Source organism: Toxotes jaculatrix, chromosome 8 (genome assembly GCF_017976425.1).
Source record: "Toxotes jaculatrix isolate fToxJac2 chromosome 8, fToxJac2.pri, whole genome shotgun sequence".
NCBI classification, from domain to species: domain Eukaryota; kingdom Metazoa; phylum Chordata; class Actinopteri; family Toxotidae; genus Toxotes; species Toxotes jaculatrix.
Window position 1 is genome coordinate 4399918 of NC_054401.1, and position 27127 is coordinate 4427044.

Sequence of the window (27127 nt, forward strand, 5' to 3'; positions counted from 1 at the left end):
CTTTTTTTGTCCGATTTTGACGCCTTACTATACTATGACGTTTTTTATGACATTTTGAGGTGAAAAAAATTTTTGACTTTTTTTGGCATTTTTTGACGCCTTACTATACTATGACGTTTTTTATGACATTTTGAGGTAAAAAAATTTTTTGACTTTTTTTGGCATTTTTTGACGCCTTACTATAGGCCTACTATGACGTTTTTTATGACATTTTGAGGTAAAAAAAATTTTTGACTTTTTTTGTCCGATTTTGACGCCTTACTATACTATGACGTTTTTTATGACATTTTGAGGTCAAAAAAAATTTTGACTTTTTTTGTCCGATTTTGACGCCTTACTATACTATGACGTTTTTTATGACATTTTGAGATAAAAAAAAATGTTGACTTTTTTTGTCAGATTTTGACGCCTTAGTATACTATGACGTTTTTTATGACATTTTGAGGTCAAAAAAAATTTTGACTTTTTTCGGCCGAAAAAAAACGCCTTACTATACTATGACGTTTTTTATGACATTTTGAGGTCAAAAAAATTTTTGACTTTTTTTGGCCGAAAAAAACGCCTTACTATACTATGACGTTTTTTATGACATTTTGAGGTCAAAAAAATTTTTGACTTTTTTTGACCGATGTTGACGCCTTACTATACTATGACGTTTTTTATGACATTTTGAGGTCAAAAAAAATTTTGACTTTTTTTGTCCGATTTTGACGCCTTACTATACTATGACGTTTTTTATGACATTTTGAGGTCAAAAAAAATTTTGACTTTTTTTGTCCGATTTTGACGCCTTACTATACTATGACGTTTTTTATGACATTTTGAGATAAAAAAAAATGTTGACTTTTTTTGTCCGATTTTGACGCCTTACTATACTATGACGTTTTTTATGACATTTTGAGGTCAAAAAAATTTTTGACTTTTTTCGGCCGAAAAAAAAAACGCCTTACTATACTATGACGTTTTTTATGACATTTTGAGGTCAAAAAAATTTTTGACTTTTTTTGGCCGAAAAAAACGCCTTACTATACTATGACGTTTTTTATGACATTTTGAGGTCAAAAAATTTTTTGACTTTTTTTGACCGATGTTGACGCCTTACTATACTATGACGTTTTTTATGACATTTTGAGGTCAAAAAAATTTTTGACTCTTTTTGGCCGAAAAAAACGCCTTACTATACTATGACGTTTTTTATGACATTTTGAGGTCAAAAAAATTTTTGACTTTTTTTGTCCGATTTTGACGCCTTACTATACTATGACGTTTTTTATGACATTTTGAGGTCAAAAAAATTTTGACTTTTTTTGTCCGATTTTGACGCCTTACTATACTATGACGTTTTTTATGACATTTTGAGGTCAAAAAAAATTTTGACTTTTTTCGGCCGAAAAAAAAACTCCTTACTATACTATGACGTTTTTTATGACATTTTGAGGTCAAAAAAATTTTTCACTTTTTTTGGCCGAAAAAAACGCCTTACTATACTATGACGTTTTTTATGACATTTTGAGGACAAAAAAATTTTTCACTTTTTTTGGCCGAAAAAAACGCCTTACTATACTATGACGTTTTTTATGACATTTTAAGGTCAAAAAAATTTTTGACTTTTTTTGTCCGATTTTGACGCCTTACTATACTATGACATTTTTTATGACATTTTGAGGTCAAAAAAATTTTTGACTCTTTTTGGCCGAAAAAAACGCCTTACTATACTATGACGTTTTTTATGACATTTTGAGGTCAAAAAAAATGTTGACTTTTTTTGTCCGATTTTGACGCCTTACTATACTATGACGTTTTTTATGACATTTTGAGGTCAAAAAAAATTTTGACTTTTTTTGTCCGATTTTTACGCCTTACTATACTATGACGTTTTTTATGACATTTTGAGGTCAAAAAAAATTTTGACTTTTTTCGGCCGAAAAAAACGCCTTACTATACTATGACGTTTTTTATGACATTTTGAGGTCAAAAAAATTTTTGACTTTTTTTATCCGATTTTGACGCCTTACTATACTATGACGTTTTTTATGACATTTTGAGGTCAAAAAAATTTTTGACTTTTTTTTTCCGATTTTGACGCCTTGCTATACTATGACGTTTTTTATGACATTTTGAGGTCAAAAAAATTTTTGACTTTTTTTGTCCGATTTTGACGCCTTACTATACTATGACGTTTTTTATGACATTTTGAGGTCAAAAAAATTTTGACTTTTTTTGTCCGATTTTGACGCCTTACTATACTATGACGTTTTTTATGACATTTTGAGGTCAAAAAAAATTTTGACTTTTTTCGGCCGAAAAAAAAACTCCTTACTATACTATGACGTTTTTTATGACATTTTGAGGTCAAAAAAATTTTTCACTTTTTTTGGCCGAAAAAAACGCCTTACTATACTATGACGTTTTTTATGACATTTTGAGGACAAAAAAATTTTTCACTTTTTTTGGCCGAAAAAAACGCCTTACTATACTATGACGTTTTTTATGACATTTTAAGGTCAAAAAAATTTTTGACTTTTTTTGTCCGATTTTGACGCCTTACTATACTATGACATTTTTTATGACATTTTGAGGTCAAAAAAATTTTTGACTCTTTTTGGCCGAAAAAAAACGCCTTACTATACTATGACGTTTTTTATGACATTTTGAGGTCAAAAAAAATGTTGACTTTTTTTGTCCGATTTTGACGCCTTACTATACTATGACGTTTTTTATGACATTTTGAGGTCAAAAAAAATTTTGACTTTTTTTGTCCGATTTTTACGCCTTACTATACTATGACGTTTTTTATGACATTTTGAGGTCAAAAAAAATTTTGACTTTTTTCGGCCGAAAAAAACGCCTTACTATACTATGACGTTTTTTATGACATTTTGAGGTCAAAAAAATTTTTGACTTTTTTTATCCGATTTTGACGCCTTACTATACTATGACGTTTTTTATGACATTTTGAGGTCAAAAAAATTTTTGACTTTTTTTTTCCGATTTTGACGCCTTGCTATACTATGACGTTTTTTATGACATTTTGAGGTGAAAAAATTTTTTGACTTTTTTTGTCCGATTTTGACGCCTTACTATACTATGACGTTTTTTATGACATTTTGACGTCAAAAAAAATTTTGACTTTTTTTGTCCAATTTTGACGCCTTACAATACTATGACGTTTTTTATGACATTTTATGACATTTTGAGGTCAAAAAAATTTTTGACTTTTTTTGTCCGATTTTTACGCCTTACTATACTATGACGTTTTTTATGACATTTTGAGGTCAAAAAAAAGTTTGACTTTTTTTAGCCGATTTTGACGCCTTACTATACTATGACGTTTTTTTATGACATTTTGAGGTGAAAAAAAATTTTGACTTTTTTTGGCAGTTTTTGACGCCTTACTATACTATGACGTTTTTTATGACATTTTGAGGTCAAAAAAAATTTTGACTTTTTTTGTCTGATTTTGACGCCTTACTATACTATGACGTTTTTAATGACATTTTGAAGTGAAAAAATTTTTTGACTTTTTTTGTCCGATTTTGACGCCTTACTATACTATGACGTTTTTTATGACATTCCGACGTCAAAAAATTTTTTGACTTTTTTTGGCCGATTTTGACGCCTTACTATACTATGACGTTTTTTATGACATTTTGAGGTCAAAAAAAATTTTGACTTTTTTTGGCATTTTTTGACGCCTTACTATACTATGACGTTTTTTATGACATTTTGAGGTGAAAAAAATTTTTGACTTTTTTTGGCATTTTTTGACGCCTTACTATACTATGACGTTTTTTATGACATTTTGAGGTAAAAAAAAAATTTGACTTTTTTTGGCATTTTTTGACGCCTTACTATACTATGACGTCTTTTATGACATTTTGAGGTGAAAAAAAAATTCGACTTTTTTTTCCCGATTTTGACGCCTTACTATACTATGACATTTTTTATGACATTTTGAGGTGAAAAAAAATTTTGACTTTTTTTGTCCGATTTTGATGCCTTACTATACTATGACGTTTTTTATGACATTTTTAGGTCAAATAATTTTTTGACTTTTTTTAGCCGATTTTGACGCCTTACTATACTATGACGTTTTTTATGACATTTTGAGGTGAAAAAAAATTTTGACTTTTTTTTCCCGATTTTGACGCCTTACTATACTATGACGTTTTTTATGACATTTTGAGGTGAAAAAAAATTTTGACTTTTTTTGGCATTTTTTGACGCCTTACTATACTATGATGTTTTTTATGACATTTTGAGGTCAAAACATTTTTTGACTATTTTTTGTCCGATTTTGACGCCTTACTATACTATGACGTCTTTTATGACATTTTGACATCAAAAAAAATTTTGAATTTTTTTGTCCGATTTTGACGCCTTACTATACTATGACGTTTTTTATGACATTTTGACGTCAAAAAAATTTTTGACTTTTTTTGTCCGATTTTGACGCCTTACAATACTATGACGTTTTTTATGACATTTTGAGGTGAAAAAAAAATTTGACTTTTTTTATCCAATTTTGACGCCTTACTATACTATGACGTTTTTCATGACATTTTGAGGTCAAAAAAAAATTTGACTTTTTTTGTCCGATTTTGACGCCTTACTCTACTATGACGTTTTTTATGACATTTTGAGGTCAAAAAAAATTTTGACTTTTTTTGGCCGATTTTTACGCCTTACTATACTATGACGTTTTTTATGACATTTTATGACATTTTGAGGTCAAAGAAATTTTTGACTTTTTTTGTCCGATTTTGACGCCTTACTATACTATGACGTTTTTTATGACATTTTGAGGTCAAAAAATTTTTTGACTTTTTTTGTCCGATTTTGACGCCTTACTATACTATGACGTTTTTTATGACATTTTGAGGTCAAAAAATTTTTTGACTTTTTTTGGCCGATTTTTACGCCTTACTATACTATGACGTTTTTTATGACATTTTATGACATTTTGATGTCAAAAAATTTTTTGACTTTTTTTGTCCGATTTTGACGCCTTACTATACTATGACGTTTTTTATGACATTTTGAGGTCAAAAAAATTTTTGACTCTTTTTGGCCGAAAAAAACGCCTTACTATACTATGACGTTTTTTATGACATTTTGAGGTGAAAAAAAATTTTGACTTTTTTTTGGCATTTTTTGACGCCTTACTATACTATGACGTTTTTTATGACATTTTGAGGTGAAAAAAAAATTTGACTTTTTTTGTTCAATTTTGACGCCTTACTATACTATGACGTTTTTCATGACATTTTGAGGTCAAAAAAAATTTTGACTTTTTTTGTCCGATTTTGACGCCTTACTATACTATGACGTTTTTTATGACATTTTGAGGTGAAAAAAAAATTTGACTTTTTTTGTCCAATTTTGACGCCTTACAATACTATGACGTTTTTCATGACATTTTGAGGTCAAAAAAAATGTTGACTTTTTTTGTCCGATTTTGACGCCTTACTATACTATGACGTTTTTTATGACATTTTGAGGTCAAAAAAAATTTTGACTTTTTTTGTCCGATTTTTACGCCTTACTATACTATGACGTTTTTTATGACATTTTGAGGTCAAAAAAAATTTTGACTTTTTTCGGCCGAAAAAAACGCCTTACTATACTATGACGTTTTTTATGACATTTTGAGGTCAAAAAAATTTTTGACTTTTTTTATCCGATTTTGACGCCTTACTATACTATGACGTTTTTTATGACATTTTGAGGTCAAAAAAATTTTTGACTTTTTTTTTCCGATTTTGACGCCTTGCTATACTATGACGTTTTTTATGACATTTTGAGGTGAAAAAATTTTTTGACTTTTTTTGTCCGATTTTGACGCCTTACTATACTATGACGTTTTTTATGACATTTTGACGTCAAAAAAAATTTTGACTTTTTTTGTCCAATTTTGACGCCTTACAATACTATGACGTTTTTTATGACATTTTATGACATTTTGAGGTCAAAAAAATTTTTGACTTTTTTTGTCCGATTTTTACGCCTTACTATACTATGACGTTTTTTATGACATTTTGAGGTCAAAAAAAAGTTTGACTTTTTTTAGCCGATTTTGACGCCTTACTATACTATGACGTTTTTTTATGACATTTTGAGGTGAAAAAAAATTTTGACTTTTTTTGGCAGTTTTTGACGCCTTACTATACTATGACGTTTTTTATGACATTTTGAGGTCAAAAAAAATTTTGACTTTTTTTGTCTGATTTTGACGCCTTACTATACTATGACGTTTTTAATGACATTTTGAAGTGAAAAAATTTTTTGACTTTTTTTGTCCGATTTTGACGCCTTACTATACTATGACGTTTTTTATGACATTCCGACGTCAAAAATTTTTTTGACTTTTTTTGGCCGATTTTGACGCCTTACTATACTATGACGTTTTTTATGACATTTTGAGGTCAAAAAAAATTTTGACTTTTTTTGGCATTTTTTGACGCCTTACTATACTATGACGTTTTTTATGACATTTTGAGGTGAAAAAAATTTTTGACTTTTTTTGGCATTTTTTGACGCCTTACTATACTATGACGTTTTTTATGACATTTTGAGGTAAAAAAAAAATTTGACTTTTTTTGGCATTTTTTGACGCCTTACTATACTATGACGTCTTTTATGACATTTTGAGGTGAAAAAAAAATTCGACTTTTTTTTCCCGATTTTGACGCCTTACTATACTATGACATTTTTTATGACATTTTGAGGTGAAAAAAAATTTTGACTTTTTTTGTCCGATTTTGATGCCTTACTATACTATGACGTTTTTTATGACATTTTTAGGTCAAATAATTTTTTGACTTTTTTTAGCCGATTTTGACGCCTTACTATACTATGACGTTTTTTATGACATTTTGAGGTGAAAAAAAATTTTGACTTTTTTTTCCCGATTTTGACGCCTTACTATACTATGACGTTTTTTATGACATTTTGAGGTGAAAAAAAATTTTGACTTTTTTTGGCATTTTTTGACGCCTTACTATACTATGATGTTTTTTATGACATTTTGAGGTCAAAACATTTTTTGACTATTTTTTGTCCGATTTTGACGCCTTACTATACTATGACGTCTTTTATGACATTTTGACATCAAAAAAAATTTTGAATTTTTTTGTCCGATTTTGACGCCTTACTATACTATGACGTTTTTTATGACATTTTGACGTCAAAAAAATTTTTGACTTTTTTTGTCCGATTTTGACGCCTTACAATACTATGACGTTTTTTATGACATTTTGAGGTGAAAAAAAAATTTGACTTTTTTTATCCAATTTTGACGCCTTACTATACTATGACGTTTTTCATGACATTTTGAGGTCAAAAAAAAATTTGACTTTTTTTGTCCGATTTTGACGCCTTACTCTACTATGACGTTTTTTATGACATTTTGAGGTCAAAAAAAATTTTGACTTTTTTTGGCCGATTTTTACGCCTTACTATACTATGACGTTTTTTATGACATTTTATGACATTTTGAGGTCAAAGAAATTTTTGACTTTTTTTGTCCGATTTTGACGCCTTACTATACTATGACGTTTTTTATGACATTTTGAGGTCAAAAAATTTTTTGACTTTTTTTGTCCGATTTTGACGCCTTACTATACTATGACGTTTTTTATGACATTTTGAGGTCAAAAAATTTTTTGACTTTTTTTGGCCGATTTTTACGCCTTACTATACTATGACGTTTTTTATGACATTTTATGACATTTTGATGTCAAAAAATTTTTTGACTTTTTTTGTCCGATTTTGACGCCTTACTATACTATGACGTTTTTTATGACATTTTGAGGTCAAAAAAATTTTTGACTCTTTTTGGCCGAAAAAAACGCCTTACTATACTATGACGTTTTTTATGACATTTTGAGGTGAAAAAAAATTTTGACTTTTTTTGGCATTTTTTGACGCCTTACTATACTATGACGTTTTTTATGACATTTTGAGGTGAAAAAAAAATTTGACTTTTTTTGTTCAATTTTGACGCCTTACTATACTATGACGTTTTTCATGACATTTTGAGGTCAAAAAAAATTTTGACTTTTTTTGTCCGATTTTGACGCCTTACTATACTATGACGTTTTTTATGACATTTTGAGGTGAAAAAAAAATTTGACTTTTTTTGTCCAATTTTGACGCCTTACAATACTATGACGTTTTTCATGACATTTTGAGGTCAAAAAAAAATTTGACTTTTTTTGTCCGATTTTGACGCCTTACTATACTGACGTTTTTTATGACATTTTGAGGTCAAAAAATTTTTTGACTTTTTTTGTCCGATTTTGACGCCTTACTATACTATGACGTTTTTTATGACATTTTATGACATTTTGAGGTCAAAAAAATTTTTGACTTTTTTTTCCGATTTTGACGCCTTGCTATACTATGACGTTTTTGATGACATTTTGGGGTGAAAAAATTTTTTGACTTTTTTTGTCCGATTTTGACGCCTTACTATACTATGACGTTTTTTATGACATTTTGAGGTGAAAAAAATTTTTGACTTTTTTTGTCCGATTTTGACGCCTTACTATACTATGACGTTTTTTATGACATTTTGAGGTCAAAAAAAATTTTGACTTTTTTTGTCCGATTTTGACGCCTTACTATACTATGACGTTTTTTATGACATTTTGAGGTGAAAAAAAATTTTGACTTTTTTTGGCATTTTTTGACGCCTTACTATACTATGACGTTTTTTATGACATTTTGAGGTCAAAAATTTTTTTGACTTTTTTTGGCCGATTTTGACGCCTTACTATAGTATGACATTTTTTATGACATTTTGAGGTCAAAAAAAATTTTGACTTTTTTTCTTCGATTTTGACGCCTTACTATACTATGACGTCTTTTATGACATTTTGAGATCAAAAAAATTTTTGACTTTTTTTTCCCGATTTTGACGCCTTACTATACTATGACGTTTTTTATGACATTTTGAGGTCAAAAAAAAATGTGACTTTTTTTGTCCGATTTTGACGCCTTACTATACTATGACGTTTTTTATGACATTTTGAGGTCAAAAAATTTTTTGACTTTTTTTGTCCGATTTTGACGCCTTACTATACTATGACGTTTTTTATGACATTTTGAGGTCAAAAAATTTTTTGACTTTTTTTGTCCGATTTTGACGCCTTACAATACTATGACGTTTTTTATGACATTTTGAGGTCAAAAAAAATTTTGACTTTTTTTATCCGATTTTGACACCTTACTATACTATGACGTTTTTTATGACATTTTGAGGTGAAAAAAATTTTTGACTTTTTTTTTCCGATTTTGACGCCTTGCTATACTATGACGTTTTTTATGACATTTTGAGGTCAAAAAAATTTTTGACTTTTTTTGTCCGATTTTGACGCCTTACTATACTATGACGTTTTTCATGACATTTTGAGGTGAAAAAAAAATTTGACTTTTTTTTCCCGATTTTGACGCCTTACTATACTATGACGTTTTTAATGACATTTTGAAGTGAAAAAAAATTTTGACTGCTTTTGGCATTTTTTGACGCCTTACTATACTATGACGTTTTTTATGACATTTTGAGGTCAAAAAAATTTTTGACTCTTTTTGGCCGAAAAAAACGCCTTACTATACTATGACGTTTTTTATGACATTTTGAGGTCAAAAAAAATTTTGACTTTTTTTATCCGATTTTGACGCCTTACTATACTATGACGTTTTTTATGACATTTTGAGGTCAAAAAAATTTTTGACTTTTTTTTCCCGATTTTGACGCCTTACAATACTATGACGTTTTTTATGACATTTTATGATATTTTGAGGTCAAAAAAATTTTTGACTTTTTTTGTCCGATTTTTACGCCTTACTATACTATGACGTTTTTTATGACATTTTGAGGTCAAAAAAAATTTTGACTTTTTTTGGCATTTTTTGACGCCTTACTATTCTATCACGTTTTTTATGACATTTTGAGGTCAAAAAAATTTTTGACTTTTTTTGTCTGATTTTGACGCCTTACTATACTATGACGTTTTTAATGACATTTTGAAGTGAAAAAATTTTTTGACTTTTTTTGTCCGATTTTGACGCCTTACTATACTATGACGTTTTTTATGACATTCCGACGTCAAAAATTTTTTTGACTTTTTTTGGCCGATTTTGACGCCTTACTATACTATGACATTTTTTATGACATTTTGAGGTGAAAAAAAAATTTGACTTTTTTTGTCCGATTTTGACGCCTTACTATACTATGACGTTTTTTATGACATTTTGAGGTCAGAAAAAATTTTGACTTTTTTTGTCCGATTTTGACGCCTTACTATACTATGACGTTTTTTATGACATTTTGAGGTGAAAAAAATTTTTGACTTTTTTTGGCATTTTTTGACGCCTTACTATACTATGACGTTTTTTATGACATTTTGAGGTAAAAAAATTTTTTGACTTTTTTTGGCATTTTTTGACGCCTTACTATAGGCCTACTATGACGTTTTTTATGACATTTTGAGGTAAAAAAATTTTTTGACTTTTTTTGTCCGATTTTGACGCCTTACTATACTATGACGTTTTTTATGACATTTTGAGGTGAAAAAAAATTTTGACTTTTTTTGTCCGATTTTGACGCCTTACTATACTATGACGTTTTTTATGACATTTTGAGATAAAAAAAAATGTTGACTTTTTTTGTCAGATTTTGACGCCTTACTATACTATGACGTTTTTTATGACATTTTGAGGTCAAAAAAAATTTTGACTTTTTTCGGCCGAAAAAAAACGCCTTACTATACTATGACGTTTTTTATGACATTTTGAGGTCAAAAAAATTTTTGACTTTTTTTGGCCGAAAAAAACGCCTTACTATACTATGACGTTTTTTATGACATTTTGAGGTCAAAAAATTTTTTGACTTTTTTTGACCGATGTTGACGCCTTACTATACTATGACGTTTTTTATGACATTTTGAGGTCAAAAAAAATTTTGACTTTTTTTGTCCGATTTTGACGCCTTACTATACTATGACGTTTTTTATGACATTTTGAGGTCAAAAAAAATTTTGACTTTTTTTGTCCGATTTTGACGCCTTACTATACTATGACGTTTTATATGACATTTTGAGATAAAAAAAAATGTTGACTTTTTTTGTCCGATTTTGACGCCTTACTATACTATGACGTTTTTTATGACATTTTGAGGTCAAAAAAAATTTTGACTTTTTTCGGCCGAAAAAAAAACGCCTTACTATACTATGACGTTTTTTATGACATTTTGAGGTCAAAAAAATTTTTGACTTTTTTTGGCCGAAAAAAACGCCTTACTATACTATGACGTTTTTTATGACATTTTGAGGTCAAAAAATTTTTTGACTTTTTTTGACCGATGTTGACGCCTTACTATACTATGACGTTTTTTATGACATTTTGAGGTCAAAAAAATTTTTGACTCTTTTTGGCCGAAAAAAACGCCTTACTATACTATGACGTTTTTTATGACATTTTGAGGTCAAAAAAATTTTTGACTTTTTTTGTCCGATTTTGACGCCTTACTATACTATGACGTTTTTTATGACATTTTGAGGTCAAAAAAATTTTGACTTTTTTTGTCCGATTTTGACGCCTTACTATACTATGACGTTTTTTATGACATTTTGAGGTCAAAAAAAATTTTGACTTTTTTCGGCCGAAAAAAAAACGCCTTACTATACTATGACGTTTTTTATGACATTTTGAGGTCAAAAAAAATTTTGACTTTTTTCGGCCGAAAAAAAAACGCCTTACTATACTATGACGTTTTTTATGACATTTTGAGGTCAAAAAAATTTTTGACTTTTTTTGGCCGAAAAAAACGCCTTACTATACTATGACGTTTTTTATGACATTTTGAGGTCAAAAAATTTTTTGACTTTTTTTGACCGATGTTGACGCCTTACTATACTATGACGTTTTTTATGACATTTTGAGGTCAAAAAAATTTTTGACTCTTTTTGGCCGAAAAAAACGCCTTACTATACTATGACGTTTTTTATGACATTTTGAGGTCAAAAAAATTTTTGACTTTTTTTGTCCGATTTTGACGCCTTACTATACTATGACGTTTTTTATGACATTTTGAGGTCAAAAAAATTTTGACTTTTTTTGTCCGATTTTGACGCCTTACTATACTATGACGTTTTTTATGACATTTTGAGGTCAAAAAAAATTTTGACTTTTTTCGGCCGAAAAAAAAACGCCTTACTATACTATGACGTTTTTTATGACATTTTGAGGTCAAAAAAATTTTTCACTTTTTTTGGCCGAAAAAAACGCCTTACTATACTATGACGTTTTTTATGACATTTTGAGGACAAAAAAATTTTTCACTTTTTTTGGCCGAAAAAAACGCCTTACTATACTATGACGTTTTTTATGACATTTTGAGGTCAAAAAAATTTTTGACTTTTTTTGTCCGATGTTGACGCCTTACTATACTATGACATTTTTTATGACATTTTGAGGTCAAAAAAATTTTTGACTCTTTTTGGCCGAAAAAAACGCCTTACTATACTATGACGTTTTTTATGACATTTTGAGGTCAAAAAAAATGTTGACTTTTTTTGTCCGATTTTGACGCCTTACTATACTATGACGTTTTTTATGACATTTTGAGGTCAAAAAAAATTTTGACTTTTTTTGTCCGATTTTTACGCCTTACTATACTATGACGTTTTTTATGACATTTTGAGGTCAAAAAAAATTTTGACTTTTTTCGGCCGAAAAAAACGCCTTACTATACTATGACGTTTTTTATGACATTTTGAGGTCAAAAAAAATTTTGACTTTTTTTATCCGATTTTGACGCCTTACTATACTATGACGTTTTTTATGACATTTTGAGGTCAAAAAAATTTTTGACTTTTTTTTTCCGATTTTGACGCCTTGCTATACTATGACGTTTTTTATGACATTTTGAGGTGAAAAAATTTTTTGACTTTTTTTGTCCGATTTTGACGCCTTACTATACTATGACGTTTTTTATGACATTTTGACGTCAAAAAAAATTTTGACTTTTTTTGTCCAATTTTGACGCCTTACAATACTATGACGTTTTTTATGACATTTTATGACATTTTGAGGTCAAAAAAATTTTTGACTTTTTTTGTCCGATTTTTACGCCTTACTATACTATGACGTTTTTTATGACATTTTGAGGTCAAAAAAAAGTTTGACTTTTTTTAGCCGATTTTGACGCCTTACTATACTATGACGTTTTTAATGACATTTTGAAGTGAAAAAATTTTTTGACTTTTTTTGTCCGATTTTGACGCCTTACTATACTATGACGTTTTTTATGACATTCCGACGTCAAAAAATTTTTTGACTTTTTTTGGCCGATTTTGACGCCTTACTATACTATGACGTTTTTTATGACATTTTGAGGTCAAAAAAAATTTTGACTTTTTTTGGCATTTTTTGACGCCTTACTATACTGTGACGTTTTTTATGACATTTTGAGGTGAAAAAAATTTTTGACTTTTTTTGGCATTTTTTGACGCCTTACTATACTATGACGTTTTTTATGACATTTTGAGGTAAAAAATTTTTTTGACTTTTTTTGGCATTTTTTGACGCCTTACTATACTATGACGTTTTTTATGACATTTTGAGGTAAAAAAAATTTTTGACTTTTTTTGTCCGATTTTGACGCCTTACTATACTATGACGTTTTTTTATGACATTTTGAGGTGAAAAAATTTTTTGACTTTTTTTGGCATTTTTTGACGCCTTACTATACTATGACGTTTTTTATGACATTTTGAGGTAAAAAAATTTTTTGACTTTTTTTGGCATTTTTTGACGCCTTACTATACTATGACGTTTTTTATGACATTTTGAGGTAAAAAAATTTTTTGACTTTTTTTGGCCGATTTTTACGCCTTACTATACTGTGACGTTTTTTATGACATTTTGAGGTGAAAAAAATTTTTGACTTTTTTTGTCCGATTTTTACGCCTTACTATACTATGACGTTTTTATGACATTTTATGACATTTTGAGGTGAAAAAAATTTTTGACTTTTTTTGGCCGATTTTGACGCCTTACTATACTATGACGTTTTTTATGACATTTTGAGGTAAAAAAAATTTTTGATTTTTTTTGGCATTTTTTGACGCCTTAATATACTATGACCATTTTTATGACTTTTCAAGGCGGAAAAAAAATCGGACTTTTTTGGTCGAGTTTGACGCTTTACTATACTATGACCATTTTTACGACATTTTTAGGCGAAAAAAAATCAGACTTTTTTTGGCCGATTTTGACACCTTACTATCCTATGACCATTTTTATGACATTTTGAGGTCCTACTAAAATATGACTTTTTTTGCATATTTTTACGCCTTACCCCCGTATGACGTTTTTTATGACAATTTGAGGTCTTACTAAGATATGACTTTTATTGGCATATTTTTACGCCTTACCCCCGTATGACGTTTTTTATGACATTTATATGCTCACATGATGATACTCTCATAGTGCCCCCTGCTAGGAGGGGGCCATTTCTTTTCTGTTGCTTTATTCTACTGTGCTTCTCTGGGGAGAAGAGCAGGAGAGAGGAGAGGACATAGGAGGACTCTTGTGTGTGGCTGTGCTGGCTGCGACAGACGTGGCTTGCAAGGGGTACAAGGCCCCACCCATCGCTGCTTGCAGCTTTCATGTTTAATTATGTCTTCTTCTAGTCCTCTACATTCTAGAGGCAAATATTGTGCTTTTTACTCCTCTACAGTTATTTGACATCTGCAGTCACCAGTTACTTTGCAAATCAAGATATCACATTAAAAAACATGCTTGTTAGTTGTTTCTCATGGCCGCTCTCAAAAAAGCTGAGGTGAGGCCTCTTGTCACATTTCAGATGTCTTCAATGGTTAGCAGTTCCACCAAAATGAAATTTCTTCTCTTAATGACTCATATGGTTTCAAATAAATCACTGTTTGAGGACTAGAGACGTCAAATTGTCCAGTATTTTAAAAACAAAAGCAAAGATTAGACCAAGAGCGATATATGAAAGAAAATCTGATTGGCTGAAATTAACAATCTAAAAATGTCTCATCAATTTATTCTTCAGTACTAGTCATATTATCAGTTTAAAAAAGTGTTTTAACCACCTCACCTATGACCACTGGAGGCCTGTTTTCTCCCTTTATGGCACGTGGGATGTTGTATTTGCAGGTACCCAGGGAAACGAATGCGTCTTTGGCCAATTTAGGATCAGGGGTCCACTGCTCTGCAAACTCTGGGAGGCGTGGCACAGCCTGAAAGGTGAGAGGGTCAACGTAGAGGAGCTGATCGCCATCATATTCAATATCATACTGTCCATCTTCAGGTACGTCTCTTTGACAGAAGGTCAAAAAGCGAAGCAAGTGTTTACCTGCAGGAAAGACATGTTGCATGACTTACTGGTGTTTGCAATGTGCAGGGAAGTTGTTTAAAATAGTCTCTGAGAGCAAGTCTGGGGTTCATGCTCAAGCTAAATATGGCCTGATGTCTCACCGGACACCATCCAAGTTGCTGCTAAAATTCTGGCTGTGGTGTTTTTGGCTTTATCAGACACACTGGCAGGTAACCAACCCTGATGATTTCTATTGTAAAAACGTAGCTGGCTGGAAAAACAGTTAAATGGAAGAAAACAGTGACATTTCAGTTCGCCCTGTCTGGATCCAGAGCCAGATAGGGGGAACAAAACGACCCTGTATACACTGTTCTCTGGCGTTATGTTTGGAGGAACCAAAACATGTATCTATTTCTCCATGACACACTGCATCCTAAGTGTTCTTCATTCTGATCTGACCCATGCACATCTGAAAACGAAACTCTAAACTCTACCTGACTATAAAGAATAATGTACTTACCATGACTGCATTTTTGAAGACAAATAAGCAGCAGCACCAGGAACAGATTCCTCACCATGTTGCATTTCAGGTACTACTAACACCAAACTGGTCAGGTTTCATTACCTGCAGCTTGTACCGCCCCAAAATCACCCCTGGATTCACTTTCTGAGGGGATTTCCTTACAACACAGGCCAACCGAGGCCTGTAGCTCAATGACAACATCGGTTCCACCTTGAAAACGTTTTAGAAACATGTGACTGAGATTTTAACATGACAAATGGCTGCCACCTGCTGGACAGAGGTCATATGACGTGCAGCCTGTCTTTTTTTTTTTTTTTTAACTGAAAATACCAAGTTTTCAGCTATTCATTTGTGTTTTTTAGCTAATATATATATATATAGACTATATATCATATATATATATAAATGCCATTTCAAGTTTTCCCCAGCCAAAGGAGACATCTTCAAATGTCTAATTTTGTTTAGTTATGTGCATATTCAGTTATCAAACAGTTGATTAATTATCTCAGTCCACTAATCAGTTAACTGACTAATCACTGCAGCTCTATTATAGCTCTACTTGTCGATAATCAAAACTGTGTCATTTGTGTTGATTAACAGCCACTTCAGTTCAGGACTACACACTGAGTTTTAAAATATAGATTCAAAATATCAAACTCCCACTGATCCCAGACAGCCACACAAAACTCAAACTCTTTCTACAGAAGAGAATATTTTAATAAACACAGTTGTCAAATGAAAGTTACGCTTCAGAGAGGCTGCAACCTGCTTGACCAGACGCAGCGATGCTGATGTGAATGTTCTTCAGGAAACAACTAAGACTGTTAACTGGAATGAGGAATAACAGCATGTTTTTAAAACAAACAAACAAAAAAAACAAAACAAAACAAAACAAAACAAAACAAAACAAAACAAAACATGAAACAAGGTAACTCCAAAAGAAAAATGACTTAACAGCAGAAATACAATAGTTTGTGCAACAGTAAATACATTTTAAGTATATACAAGCATATCTTTCACTGAACATTCAACAACAGCTTTAACTATGCATGGACTATGAGAACTTCCTGTGTCTTTATGGTAAACTTGTCACGTTATTTATCTTCAGGTAACTCAGTCAACTCCATTTGTTCCAGTAAGAGCAGAGCAGCCGAAAGATTTCTTTGAAGAAACCTTCACCGAGTTATCAAGAAAAAGTAATGCAATACTTCACATGGTGAGGAGATGAATGTGGGAGTTAGAAACCTGCATTGTAATCTGAAAACATTCACAGCCTGTGTTCAGCTCTTCAGAAGCTGATGCACACTTAAGCTACTGTTTGAAGTGATGAGGAGAAATGTTGAGAACAATATCAAAGCTTAACTGTAAGAAATGATTTCAGAATACTGACGACAGACAGTATTTCAAATAGTGTCATGTTTATAAGACTATTAGGTCTTAAAATGGCTGGTGGGCTTTTGGGGGAATCGTGCAGCCATAAAAATCAATACAAAATCAATATGTGACAACTGCTAACTTTGTAATTACAGTATTTTTAGCTATTTCTATACTGTAGTATAAACCCACCTTGTTTTCAACAAACAAGAATTACAGGCAGTAAAACAATATGAAGTTCAGTGTAAAACTGAGAAGAAGAGTGTTAGTAAACATAACAGATGTTATCCAAAACTAAAACTCAAGTTGTAACCAACTTTAAATTTTGACCTGAATATTATGGCAGAAAACATATGTTTGCTTCTATTTACTGCTCAATAGCTCTTGGACCTGTGAACATGACAAGGAATCTCAGAGCTCCTTAACAATACTTTATTTTTCCAAATAATCTGTTATTAACAATCTGGATCATTAAGGCTGAGTATAGGAGTTGGTCTAAAATTAAGAGCGATAGAGGGACAGATGTTAGAAAAGCAAGGCTTGTGACCAAAAGGTTGCTGGTTCAAATTCCAGTAACGTCTAAGGAAATGTGGGTGAAGAAAACAAATAAATAAAGACTCTTCCATTCCCTCACCACCGAGGACACAGCGTAAGGCCAGCCAAAGCAGATTTGGAGTAAGGCCCGTCTTTCCACATCCTTTATTACTCCGTTTCCCTCTTTGGGGGATCACCATAAAATTCTTCTTTATAAAAGAAACATAAATTTGTACAAGTATTTACAAAGGGGAGGAGGGGGGAACCAAGGCATTTAGTGTTTGGGTTCTACGATTATCCACAGAGACATTGTTTCACATCCCTCAGTCCCACATTCAGAGGATTTTAGGAGTCCACTTTAAATTTGTGTTTTTTTTTGTTTTTTTTTACCATGGTGTCTAATATCTCAGCCCACTACTGTTTCAGGGTGCGTTGTGTCCTGGGCCAGCCCAAGTCCCTGAGTTATTAGTGTTTTCACTCTTAGTCGGTGCTAAGGATCTCAACCAGAGTCTGAATCGCTAGTGTCTGAGGATGAGGACGAGGAGGACGAGGAAGATGAGTCAGAGCTGGAGCTGCTGCCACTGAGGCGTGAGGGCTGAGTGTGAGTCTCTACGGCACTGGGCTTCTCCACTGAGGAGAGAGCAGCAGGTTAGAGTAAATGAGTAAGAGTTCAACAGCTGTACCAAGTAGAGGTGAAAAATAAAGACTATTAATGTACTGTGAATATTTTCTAAAATACAAACAATAAGAAGAAAGAAACTGTTCCTGTAAACAGGAACATCAACGGTGTGAGAAGACACGCCCACAGAGAGTGAGGATGTATAAGCTCACCTTTAGGTTTTGTAGGTTTCTTGACAGAATTAAGTTGTCCACTGACGTCTTGCAGCCTCCTCTCCAGCTCCCTCCTCTTCTCCAGAGTCAGCTCCTCTTTAGACTTGCCAATGCTGCCTTTCTTTGCTGCTGCAAGCGAAACGATGACAAGGCTGTTACACACCTGGCAACCACATGGTAATGCAGCGACCTACTGTGTGTATTAGCACACTGTACTGTGTGAGTGTTTGGGAGTGGAGTGGTCTGGGACCACTGGGTCTATCCGGAGGCAGTGTGCACCCAACTCAATTTACTGTCACATTAAACAAAGGAAAACAATAAATGCTCACACTGACAAGTTGGAACTAAGTAAAGTTTGAAATTGTTGATTCACCTTCTGTGTATAGACTAATCATTTCAGCTCTCCACTCTCGTCAGTTGCTTTTAGCTGAGACCAACAGAGCTGAAGAACAAGCTACCCCTGACTTCCCGAGTAGCTCATCTTTTTAATCAGGTAAGGCAAAAATGGCTACTGCTACCATTAATTAAGTAGCTTCCTCACATGATCCAACAACACAAACTTCCATGACAAGTCACTGAATAAATGCTTTAAGCATCGAGCGCTGAGTTGAAACACAGTGCATACCAACTTAGCAAATTCATGATTCAAACTTTCCACATCATTATATTGGTCCTGAGGAAGTTATCTGTTAGGTATCTGCAGTGTTTACTCAGGAGGAAAACTAGCCCTTCATCCACTGAGACACACAGAGAAAGAGAGATGAATAAAATATGTGGGTGAAGTACCAAAGTCAAGTGCATTAACTGGCTGAGAAAACAAAATTACATGCCTGTCAATTTGGTGTAATAGTACGGTCACATTTTCATTTCTTAAGCAGTAAAGTACTCAGCTGCTTTGAGATGTACTGCTGCTGCTCGAGGGTGAAAAATTGAACCGTCCTTGGTTTTCTTTCTATGCTGTGCCGCAGTGGTGCAGCTAACAGTGAAATTCAAAGACAGGTAAGTTTTGGTGTGATTTTGCTGCAAGCACTGCTCCCAAAAACTGGCCTAAAAGACATTGTCGGCACATGCGAGGATGTACTGGTGCCGTTCCTGTATAATATCAGTAACGCTAATAACATCTTAATGACTGCAAGGCTACGAACAAGACATTATTAAACCGATATGTGTTTTGGTGGATGTTTCATTTACCTTGTTCACCATAAGGCTTACGGGGCTTCTTCCTCAGACAGGTCATGACGTAACGCTCCAGCTCTTTCAGTGTCGATGGCTTAAGTGTTTCAAAGTCAATCTCAATCTCCTCTGGATTGGTGTCCCTCAGTGAGGGCTCCCTGGACTGGATGATGTGGACCACACGACCAAGCTTCTCCCCTGGTAACTTGTTGATGTCTAAACTCAGCTGGCGCTTCTCGTCATATGTCATAGGTACGATCTCCTCCTCTTCCTCTGAGTCGTAGTGCGGCAGCATGGAAGTGGGCACTGGGGAGTAGAACGGCTTCTTTGTGGTCCTGAAGAATTTAGAGGAAGAGATAACATCAGGACAAAAGGCCAATATTACCAGCTGCCTGACATTCTAAACCAACAATCAGAGAAGGTGGGTAATTATTTTACTACTAACTTGCTGTTCTTGTTACTCTTCTTCCCCTGGCCTTTCTTTGCCTGGGAGCCAGCTGGTTTGGCAGATTTGGTCTTCAGTATCTTGCCCGGCATCTTCCATTCCTCAGAGCCAGCTCTACTTCTGCCACCTCGACTTCTCTTCTCCAGCTTCTTCTTTTTCTTCTTCTCCTTTTTGTCCTTCTTCTCTTTCTTCTTCTTGGGCTTGACGATGGGGCCTTGGGAGAGGGCAGCCAGCTGCTCGTGCATGGCTCGGAGCTGTGAGAAAATCCATTTTGTTTTTAAATTATAACAGTGAAATCTGTTTTTGTTTCCACATGAAACTTAATAAAAACACCCGGATAAATAAAAACTACTGGTTATCTTACTTGTGTGCACACCTGGTCCTGTAACTCGGCCAAGCGATGTGCTCGCTCTTCCTCACTGTCTGAGCTGGGGCTGCTCTCACTCTCTTCACTCTCACTGCTGGGTTCACTCTCGGAGGTGGAGGAAGATGAGGAGGAGGAGGAGGAAGAAGAGGACGAAGAGGATGTCGGATGGCCACTCATTGACATGGCTGTATGATCCATATGTGGTTCGTCTGGCATCTTGGCGAAACGAAACTCAAACACATCCTGGGGCACAGAAAAAAAAATGCCAGAAAGAAAGCATAAGAAAGACTTTGCTCACCATCTACATTTTCATTCACTCTGAATGTTTGAAAAGTAAAATGAGACAGCTGATCTCACCTGCAGCTTCCGTGCCATGCCCACAACATCATGGTCAGGCGGGTTGTACTTGTAGCAGTTGGAGAACATGAGTCTGACATCGCTAGCAAACTGCTGAGCATCCCTGTATTCACGACAGTCCATCTTCCTCTGATGAAGAATTGGAAAAAGACAATTAATAATTTGCAAAATCTTCTGCATTTTATAGAATATTAAAGGTTTTCAGCCCCGACACTGGCACCTGTGTTTGTCAGCATGTTGTATTTTAAACATGTACAGTTAAAAGTACATGAGAATCACCTTGATAGTGCTGAGATCCATGGGACACTTGATGATATCATGATAGTCATGAAGACCCAGAGCAGCTGCATCCACAGGTGTGTAGAAAGGCCAGGCATACGCAGCATGTTTCTTTGATAACATGTCTTTCAGCAGCCCACTGCAGTATCTCAGCTGTGGGCTAAGTTTACCCTTCTTTGATGGCTGAGGCTGGACAGAATCAGGCAAGTCCTTCTTGGGGGGTTTGATGGGGCGTCCGCTGCCGACTCTGCGTCCAGTGTTGGCCATCATTGGTTGGAGAAGGACAGGACCTCCAGGGCTCCGGACAAGGCCCATCCCAGGTGGAGTGTCTAAGCTCATGCCCCCCATGGAGGAGACTGTGTGCATGGAGGTGTCATGCACTTGGCTTCCATGTCCTCCTTTCCCTAAACCCACCATGTGTGTTGCTCCAGACATGCCCACACCTGACATGCCCACAGACAAGCCCATGGTGGACGGGGTGGTGGTGTCAGCCTTTCGTTTGACACCTTTCTTCTACAGAAAGACATAAAAAGGTTGGAAGTCACTATGGATATGATATTGTGGTTTTATTTCATTAATTACTGCTTCCAATTCAAGACTTTTTTTTCTTAATACAAAAAATACTGCACATATCATATATCTTCCTAGGTTTCTTGGCATAAGACACCCTCCTCCACCTTTTACATTGTTTTTGTAAAATAAAAAAAACATCTATTGTATATATTGAAACCTTTAACTACTCCTGTTTCTCATTTCTTCCTATAAAATGTGCAGTCAATTATCAGTATCAGGTTTTGCTGTATGTACCTTGGTTGTAGGCTGTGTAGGGGGCAGGCCCATGATGTTGGCTGGAGGCAGGCTTTTGGTCAGCACAGTCTGGGGAGAGTTGGCTAGCATGGACTCCCCAGTGTCCGAGGAAGAAGGGGAATAGGCTGACTGCGACACTGCTGGCACCTGCTGAGCCCTCGATGCTGAGAGATACAGTAAAGTCGACTTTAGAAATCGAAGCTGCGTTTATAAACTCAGCTACAGTTTGACAGATGACAAACTTTAATATAAAATAGTCTGAAGGAAACTTGTTGTCCCTGGAGACATTCAAATGGTAACGTAAATTTGAAAATGTGTATAATTTGCCTATTTATCACAGAAAACTTAAATTACTCTGAAGATTTCCAGTGGTAAATTTGCCGGTAACTTACCATTAGATTTGCGACCTCTTCCCCTGCTATTTTTGTTTCTAGGAGCTGGAGGAGGAAGCTCAACTTCCTCCTGGGGCATCAGGGCCACCTTCTGGAGAAAGATCTTCTCCAGGGACTGCGCCATCAGCACAATGTCATCTGTCGGCTACCCAAAAAACAATTTATAAACACATTAGTATAATACAAAGAGGCCCTAAAGAAAACATTCCCACATTTTGCGTTTTAATTAAGTAAAAATGCCAAACATTTGTTGGATACAAATACAAATTACTTCTCACATTTTACAAATGAATGACAAAAAAAGTGATTCATGGATGAAATGGATGATGAAAATGATCTTCAGTTGCACCCATACTTGGTATGTTGTTACGTGAATGTAAGCATCTCTCCTGCGCTGTTTACCTTTCAAGAGCAGCTGACTGTCTGATCAGTCAAAATAATTTACTAATGTATCTGCATTAGTTCACAATGTTTCTCAGTTTTTTGTCTCCTCATTGACTTCACATTTTAATCTACCCCCCTCTTGTCTCGCAAGTTATTTTGGAGGCATATGGACAACATATGCAGGTCAGCACTTGTTCCGACAGTACATAGAACAGAGTATCCCAGACAAGTTTCTGTTTGCAAAGTGTTAGGTGAACGTTTTCTTGTGGGAAATAGAGAAAGGGTTTCAAAACTGCCTTCTCTCACGGTGAGATTTAAAATGTGAATCTGGACTTGAGTCAGCATCAAAGAATAAAGGTTTTGTTAGGTCAGTTCAAAATTGGTACAAATCTATCTTCGGACATCTCGCAAAACCGTTTAGTTGTAGTACGTTAGTTTTTCACCCCTAAACTGGAGTAAACTGTAGTTTGAGATAAAATCAAACCTCCAACACATATTTTCAAGGTAAACATAGCCATTTCCTGTGCTGCCCCAATTGCCTTGAGCTTTATATAACCCTGTGTCCCTGTGTTATTCCTGCTGTGACTAAGGTCCACCTGATACTAAATTATTATTATTATTATTATTATTAAATGGGATCATGAGCATAGCACCTTTTTTTTATTAGGAAAGAGCAAGAGATAAATTAAAAAGAAAACAAACAGGATGGATAAAGACCCGTTTTTACCTTTTAACCTACCTTGTTGTAGATGTAGCAGTTGGTGAACATTGTGTTGAAGTCCTGTATGCACTCACTTGCACTGCAGTAGAAGTTGTTCTCCAGACGTTTTTTTATGGTGCCCATGTCCATGGGTTGTTTGATGATTTTATGGTAATCCTGAAAAAGACAGAATAAGAGAGAAAGTTTTTTTTCTGTATTCAATTGGGCCCAGGCACTACACTGATCTGCAGAAACATGAACAGAGCTCATCAAAAAGTAAAAATGCCTTTGTTAAAGCTCCAGCATTTAACCCACCGGTAGGTTAAGCCTGTAGGCATCCACAGGTTCGTGGAAAGGCCAGGCAAAGTGGTGCCTCCACAGAGACTTCAAAAGGGTCTTCTGGAGGTACTGCAGCTGGTTGGTCATGCGGCCTGGCCGGCTGGGATCCTTGACTGGGGGCTGTGGTGGGACAGGGGGGCCCTGAGGCATCGTGTGCGGCAGAGAGGGGCTTTCGAAATCCTCGTACAGCAGGGAGGGCTTGCGAATGCGTTTGCCTGAGCTGGTGTGTTGGTCCATCCCGCCACCGGACAACCCGACCAGGGAGCTGAAGTAAAGGAGACAGAAAGACCAGAGGATGGGGAAAAGATAACAAGAGTTTTTAATTTTTTTTCCCCTGTTGGAATAATAAAGGATAAAGAATAATAAAGAATTCTGCACACAAACTGCAGGAATAGACATGTTACCAGCATACCAACAATGTACCACTCCTTTACCCTAAGATAAAACATTAATAAAAAGGAGAACAGTGAATACATTTTGTGTGGGAATACAGAGACACACAACATCCTCACACAGAGAGAAAGAGAAGCCTAAAGGAAATGGTAATTTTGAGTTCACTGGGGTGCTTGACTTTTTCCACCTTTATTGATGCAACTGTCGATTCACTGACCTGCCATCCACTAGTATCAACGCCAGCACTCATGGAAAATCCAATAATGTCAAAGGTGCAGCCTATACATGCCTCATTCCTGTAACCCCTATGACCAGTGAAGCTATGGCTCTGTCTGCCTCCTGCTCAGCTAAACATCATCGAGGAAAACAGGATTTTATCAACAGGCTGCTACTTTTAGCACAGTCATGGGAACACACCATTGCATGGGTCCTCACCACCTAAAAAAAATATCAAACACTAACTTATAATAACGCTGGGTGATAATAAATATGACATATTATTATATTTAGCTCACATGAATACAGGAAACGGCTCTAATTTCAAAACCGTGGCTCATAAATATATTATGAATCATTGAAAAAATAGTCTTATATGTAGCACTAGTTCCGTGTTACAGATACATAAATAAAACAAACAATGGCACAAAAGATAAATACTTTTATTTATATTTTTATTAATATTTTTCTTAAAACATAAAAAGCAGGACCAAATAAAATATCAATCTTGCACTTCTGAGTAAAATTTGTGTGCTCTGTTTTTTTCCCCATACAAATAGAAAAAATGTTATGAATACTCCACAAGTTACGTGAGCTTCAGTCTCGTCTGTGGTCCAACGAGACCACACCAGAGTTATGTTCTACGTGACAGAGGTCTCTCAATCCATGTAGTCAAAGGAAGTCTCCCTGAACCACACATAAACCAGATTTAGAAGAAGCTAAATCTCACCCCACGGTTCAGGTCACACAGCTGCCCCACTGACACACAAACTGTGGCAAAGCCTGTGAGCTTATTTTCTACATCAGTCAGAATCCAAGCAACACACAGAATGGCTGAACCGCATTTGTGTTAAGGAAAACATGAGCCACTGTGTAGTTAATGCATTATAATATAAACTTCCAAACGTATATACAAAGCGTAGGTTTTATGTAGAACACAAAGGCAAAACAATCATCATGAGGGACAAGTGTCAGTTCACCACCGGGAAAATGTAAGCTTTTCTTTCCCTACGGAATCACTGCCTAACAGCAATTCTGCCACAATAATGATTTTTTTTAAGCCACAGACCTCACGAATGTGGCTTAAACACACTTTGAAAGCGGCATCCTGATTTAAAAAAAAAAAAAAAAGCTCTTGCAAACATTTCACAGACATGAGATTGCAATTATTAGACTTTATAATATATAATATCATGTGGCTTTGCTTTTTAAACTTGGATTGAATCAACTTCTGCTACTGCTAAAATGCACCAGTATTCACACGGTAAAAATTCCAAACCGTCTTTATCATTAAATCAAAACAATGGAAGAAAAACCAGACGCTCACATTTACAATCCAACGGCTGAGGATCGCGTGGTTTGGACGCCCCGCCCTCGCTGTTTGTAAACAGTACCACACAATGACGGCAACGAATGACGGACAATTATGTTATGTCAAAAAATAAAATAACAATAAAGAACAAAGGAAAATCACGAAGACTTTACTTAACAGTGCTGCTGTATAAGAAGGGTCAAAACATTAACCGGTCGGTCGATTCCAGTCATTTTGACAAAGCATAAAAGCGGCCGTTCGATGTTTGCTAACCGAGTGCTAGCTCGCGTCACCGGGCTGCTACGATACCTGACAAAAATCTATCTGAGGACCGCCACCTTCTTCTTGCTTATCAAATCCCGAGCGTGGAACCGTACTAGGCACAGTATTTACTACCACTTATCTAATGTTACAGTCACATGAGCTGCGGGATTAGCTTTAGCAGGATATCTGAGCAACGAATGAACAGGAGCCGGCGGGGAGCAGCCGGCTGACCCAGCCGGTGGGGCTGCAGCTGTCATTTGTCTTCCCTTAGCCAGATCACTTTATCGCTAAAAAGCTAAATAAGAAGCGGGTCTACAATTCTTGCTACAATTGAGCTGACGTTCAGCAAGCCACGCCGAGACAGTCTGCTGTAAATGCTAGCTAAAATCAGTATGTGTCTTTAAACAAGCTAGCGTTGTTATTCGGATGCTAGCGGTAACAGTAACGTAGCAAGATGACATTTAACGTTAGTCCACCTTCGTGGGCGCCGCAAAGCCAATAAGAGCTCCTCAGTTTGATCAAAAACGCTGCGGACATTACCTGTCGTGAGGCGGGTTGATGGCCGCTTCCATCGGGCTGAAGGCGGAGTGTTATTACGATCCAATTTTTCCACCGCTGTTGACGCTGCACTCCCACTAAAACACCACCGAGCTCCTCCGCAATGAAATGGCGCCTATACGCTTCCGCTTAACCCTATATAAATCCACCACGTGGCAGTATCGCGCATTTCCTGTCACGTGCGGGCTGTTTCTGATCTCTGGTTGGCTGTAAGCAGACGTCTGTCAACCATAGTACACGCCCCCTCTCATTCTATTCTCTGTACATCTTGTTCTGTTATGTTTCTTTGGCTACAATGGGAGCAGGCGTCGCATTGCGTTAAATTGATTCAGTTTTTGAGATTTTGGTTTTGAAGTGTCTACAGATATGGTTTTATTTTCACATATGAATGTCCTTCTGTCTGCAAGGAATGGTGTTACGATCTATTTATATTATCTGTAGCAGTGTCTGGGTCGCTGATGCAGGTCTTTTGCCTCATAAGATACCTTCGGATTACCTGTTGCAAACTGTATTTTTAAGCTAATAGATAT

General features: G+C 34.8%; 2 protein-coding genes across 4 annotated transcripts in view; both read right to left on the reverse strand.

The window, feature by feature from the left end:
* The window catches only part of LOC121185515 (H-2 class II histocompatibility antigen, A-U alpha chain-like), a 39455-nt gene extending 23420 nt beyond the window's left edge, over positions 1–16035 (reverse strand). The window contains exons 1-2 of one of the 2 annotated variants that reach the window (XM_041043727.1): positions 15870–16035; positions 15131–15388 (exon numbers count right to left, since the gene is read on the reverse strand). In XM_041043727.1, the coding sequence (XP_040899661.1) occupies positions 15131–15388; positions 15870–15927 (316 nt within the window). In that variant the 5' untranslated portion in view covers positions 15928–16035. The remainder of the gene's footprint in view (positions 1–15130; positions 15389–15869) is intronic. The other variant, XM_041043726.1, reaches the window with a different exon arrangement.
* Positions 16036–16571: 536 nt separating this feature from the next.
* Positions 16572–26696, reverse strand: brd2b (bromodomain containing 2b). 2 transcript variants are annotated; one of them, XM_041043901.1, is made up of 12 exons: positions 26580–26696; positions 23831–24119; positions 23555–23692; positions 22432–22576; positions 22040–22203; positions 21233–21745; positions 20954–21082; positions 20594–20839; positions 20230–20483; positions 19803–20119; positions 18612–18737; positions 16572–18410 (listed from the first exon to the last, which is right to left on the reverse strand). In XM_041043901.1, exons 1-12 carry the CDS (start codon positions 26609–26611, stop codon positions 18280–18282), a joined length of 2484 nt encoding a protein of 827 aa, XP_040899835.1. In that variant the 5' UTR covers positions 26612–26696; the 3' UTR covers positions 16572–18279. The 2 variants fall into 2 exon arrangements, with proteins under 2 accessions (XP_040899835.1, XP_040899834.1); XM_041043900.1 differs by having other exon boundaries at positions 18612–18740.
* Between the last annotated feature and the right edge of the window lie 431 nt (positions 26697–27127).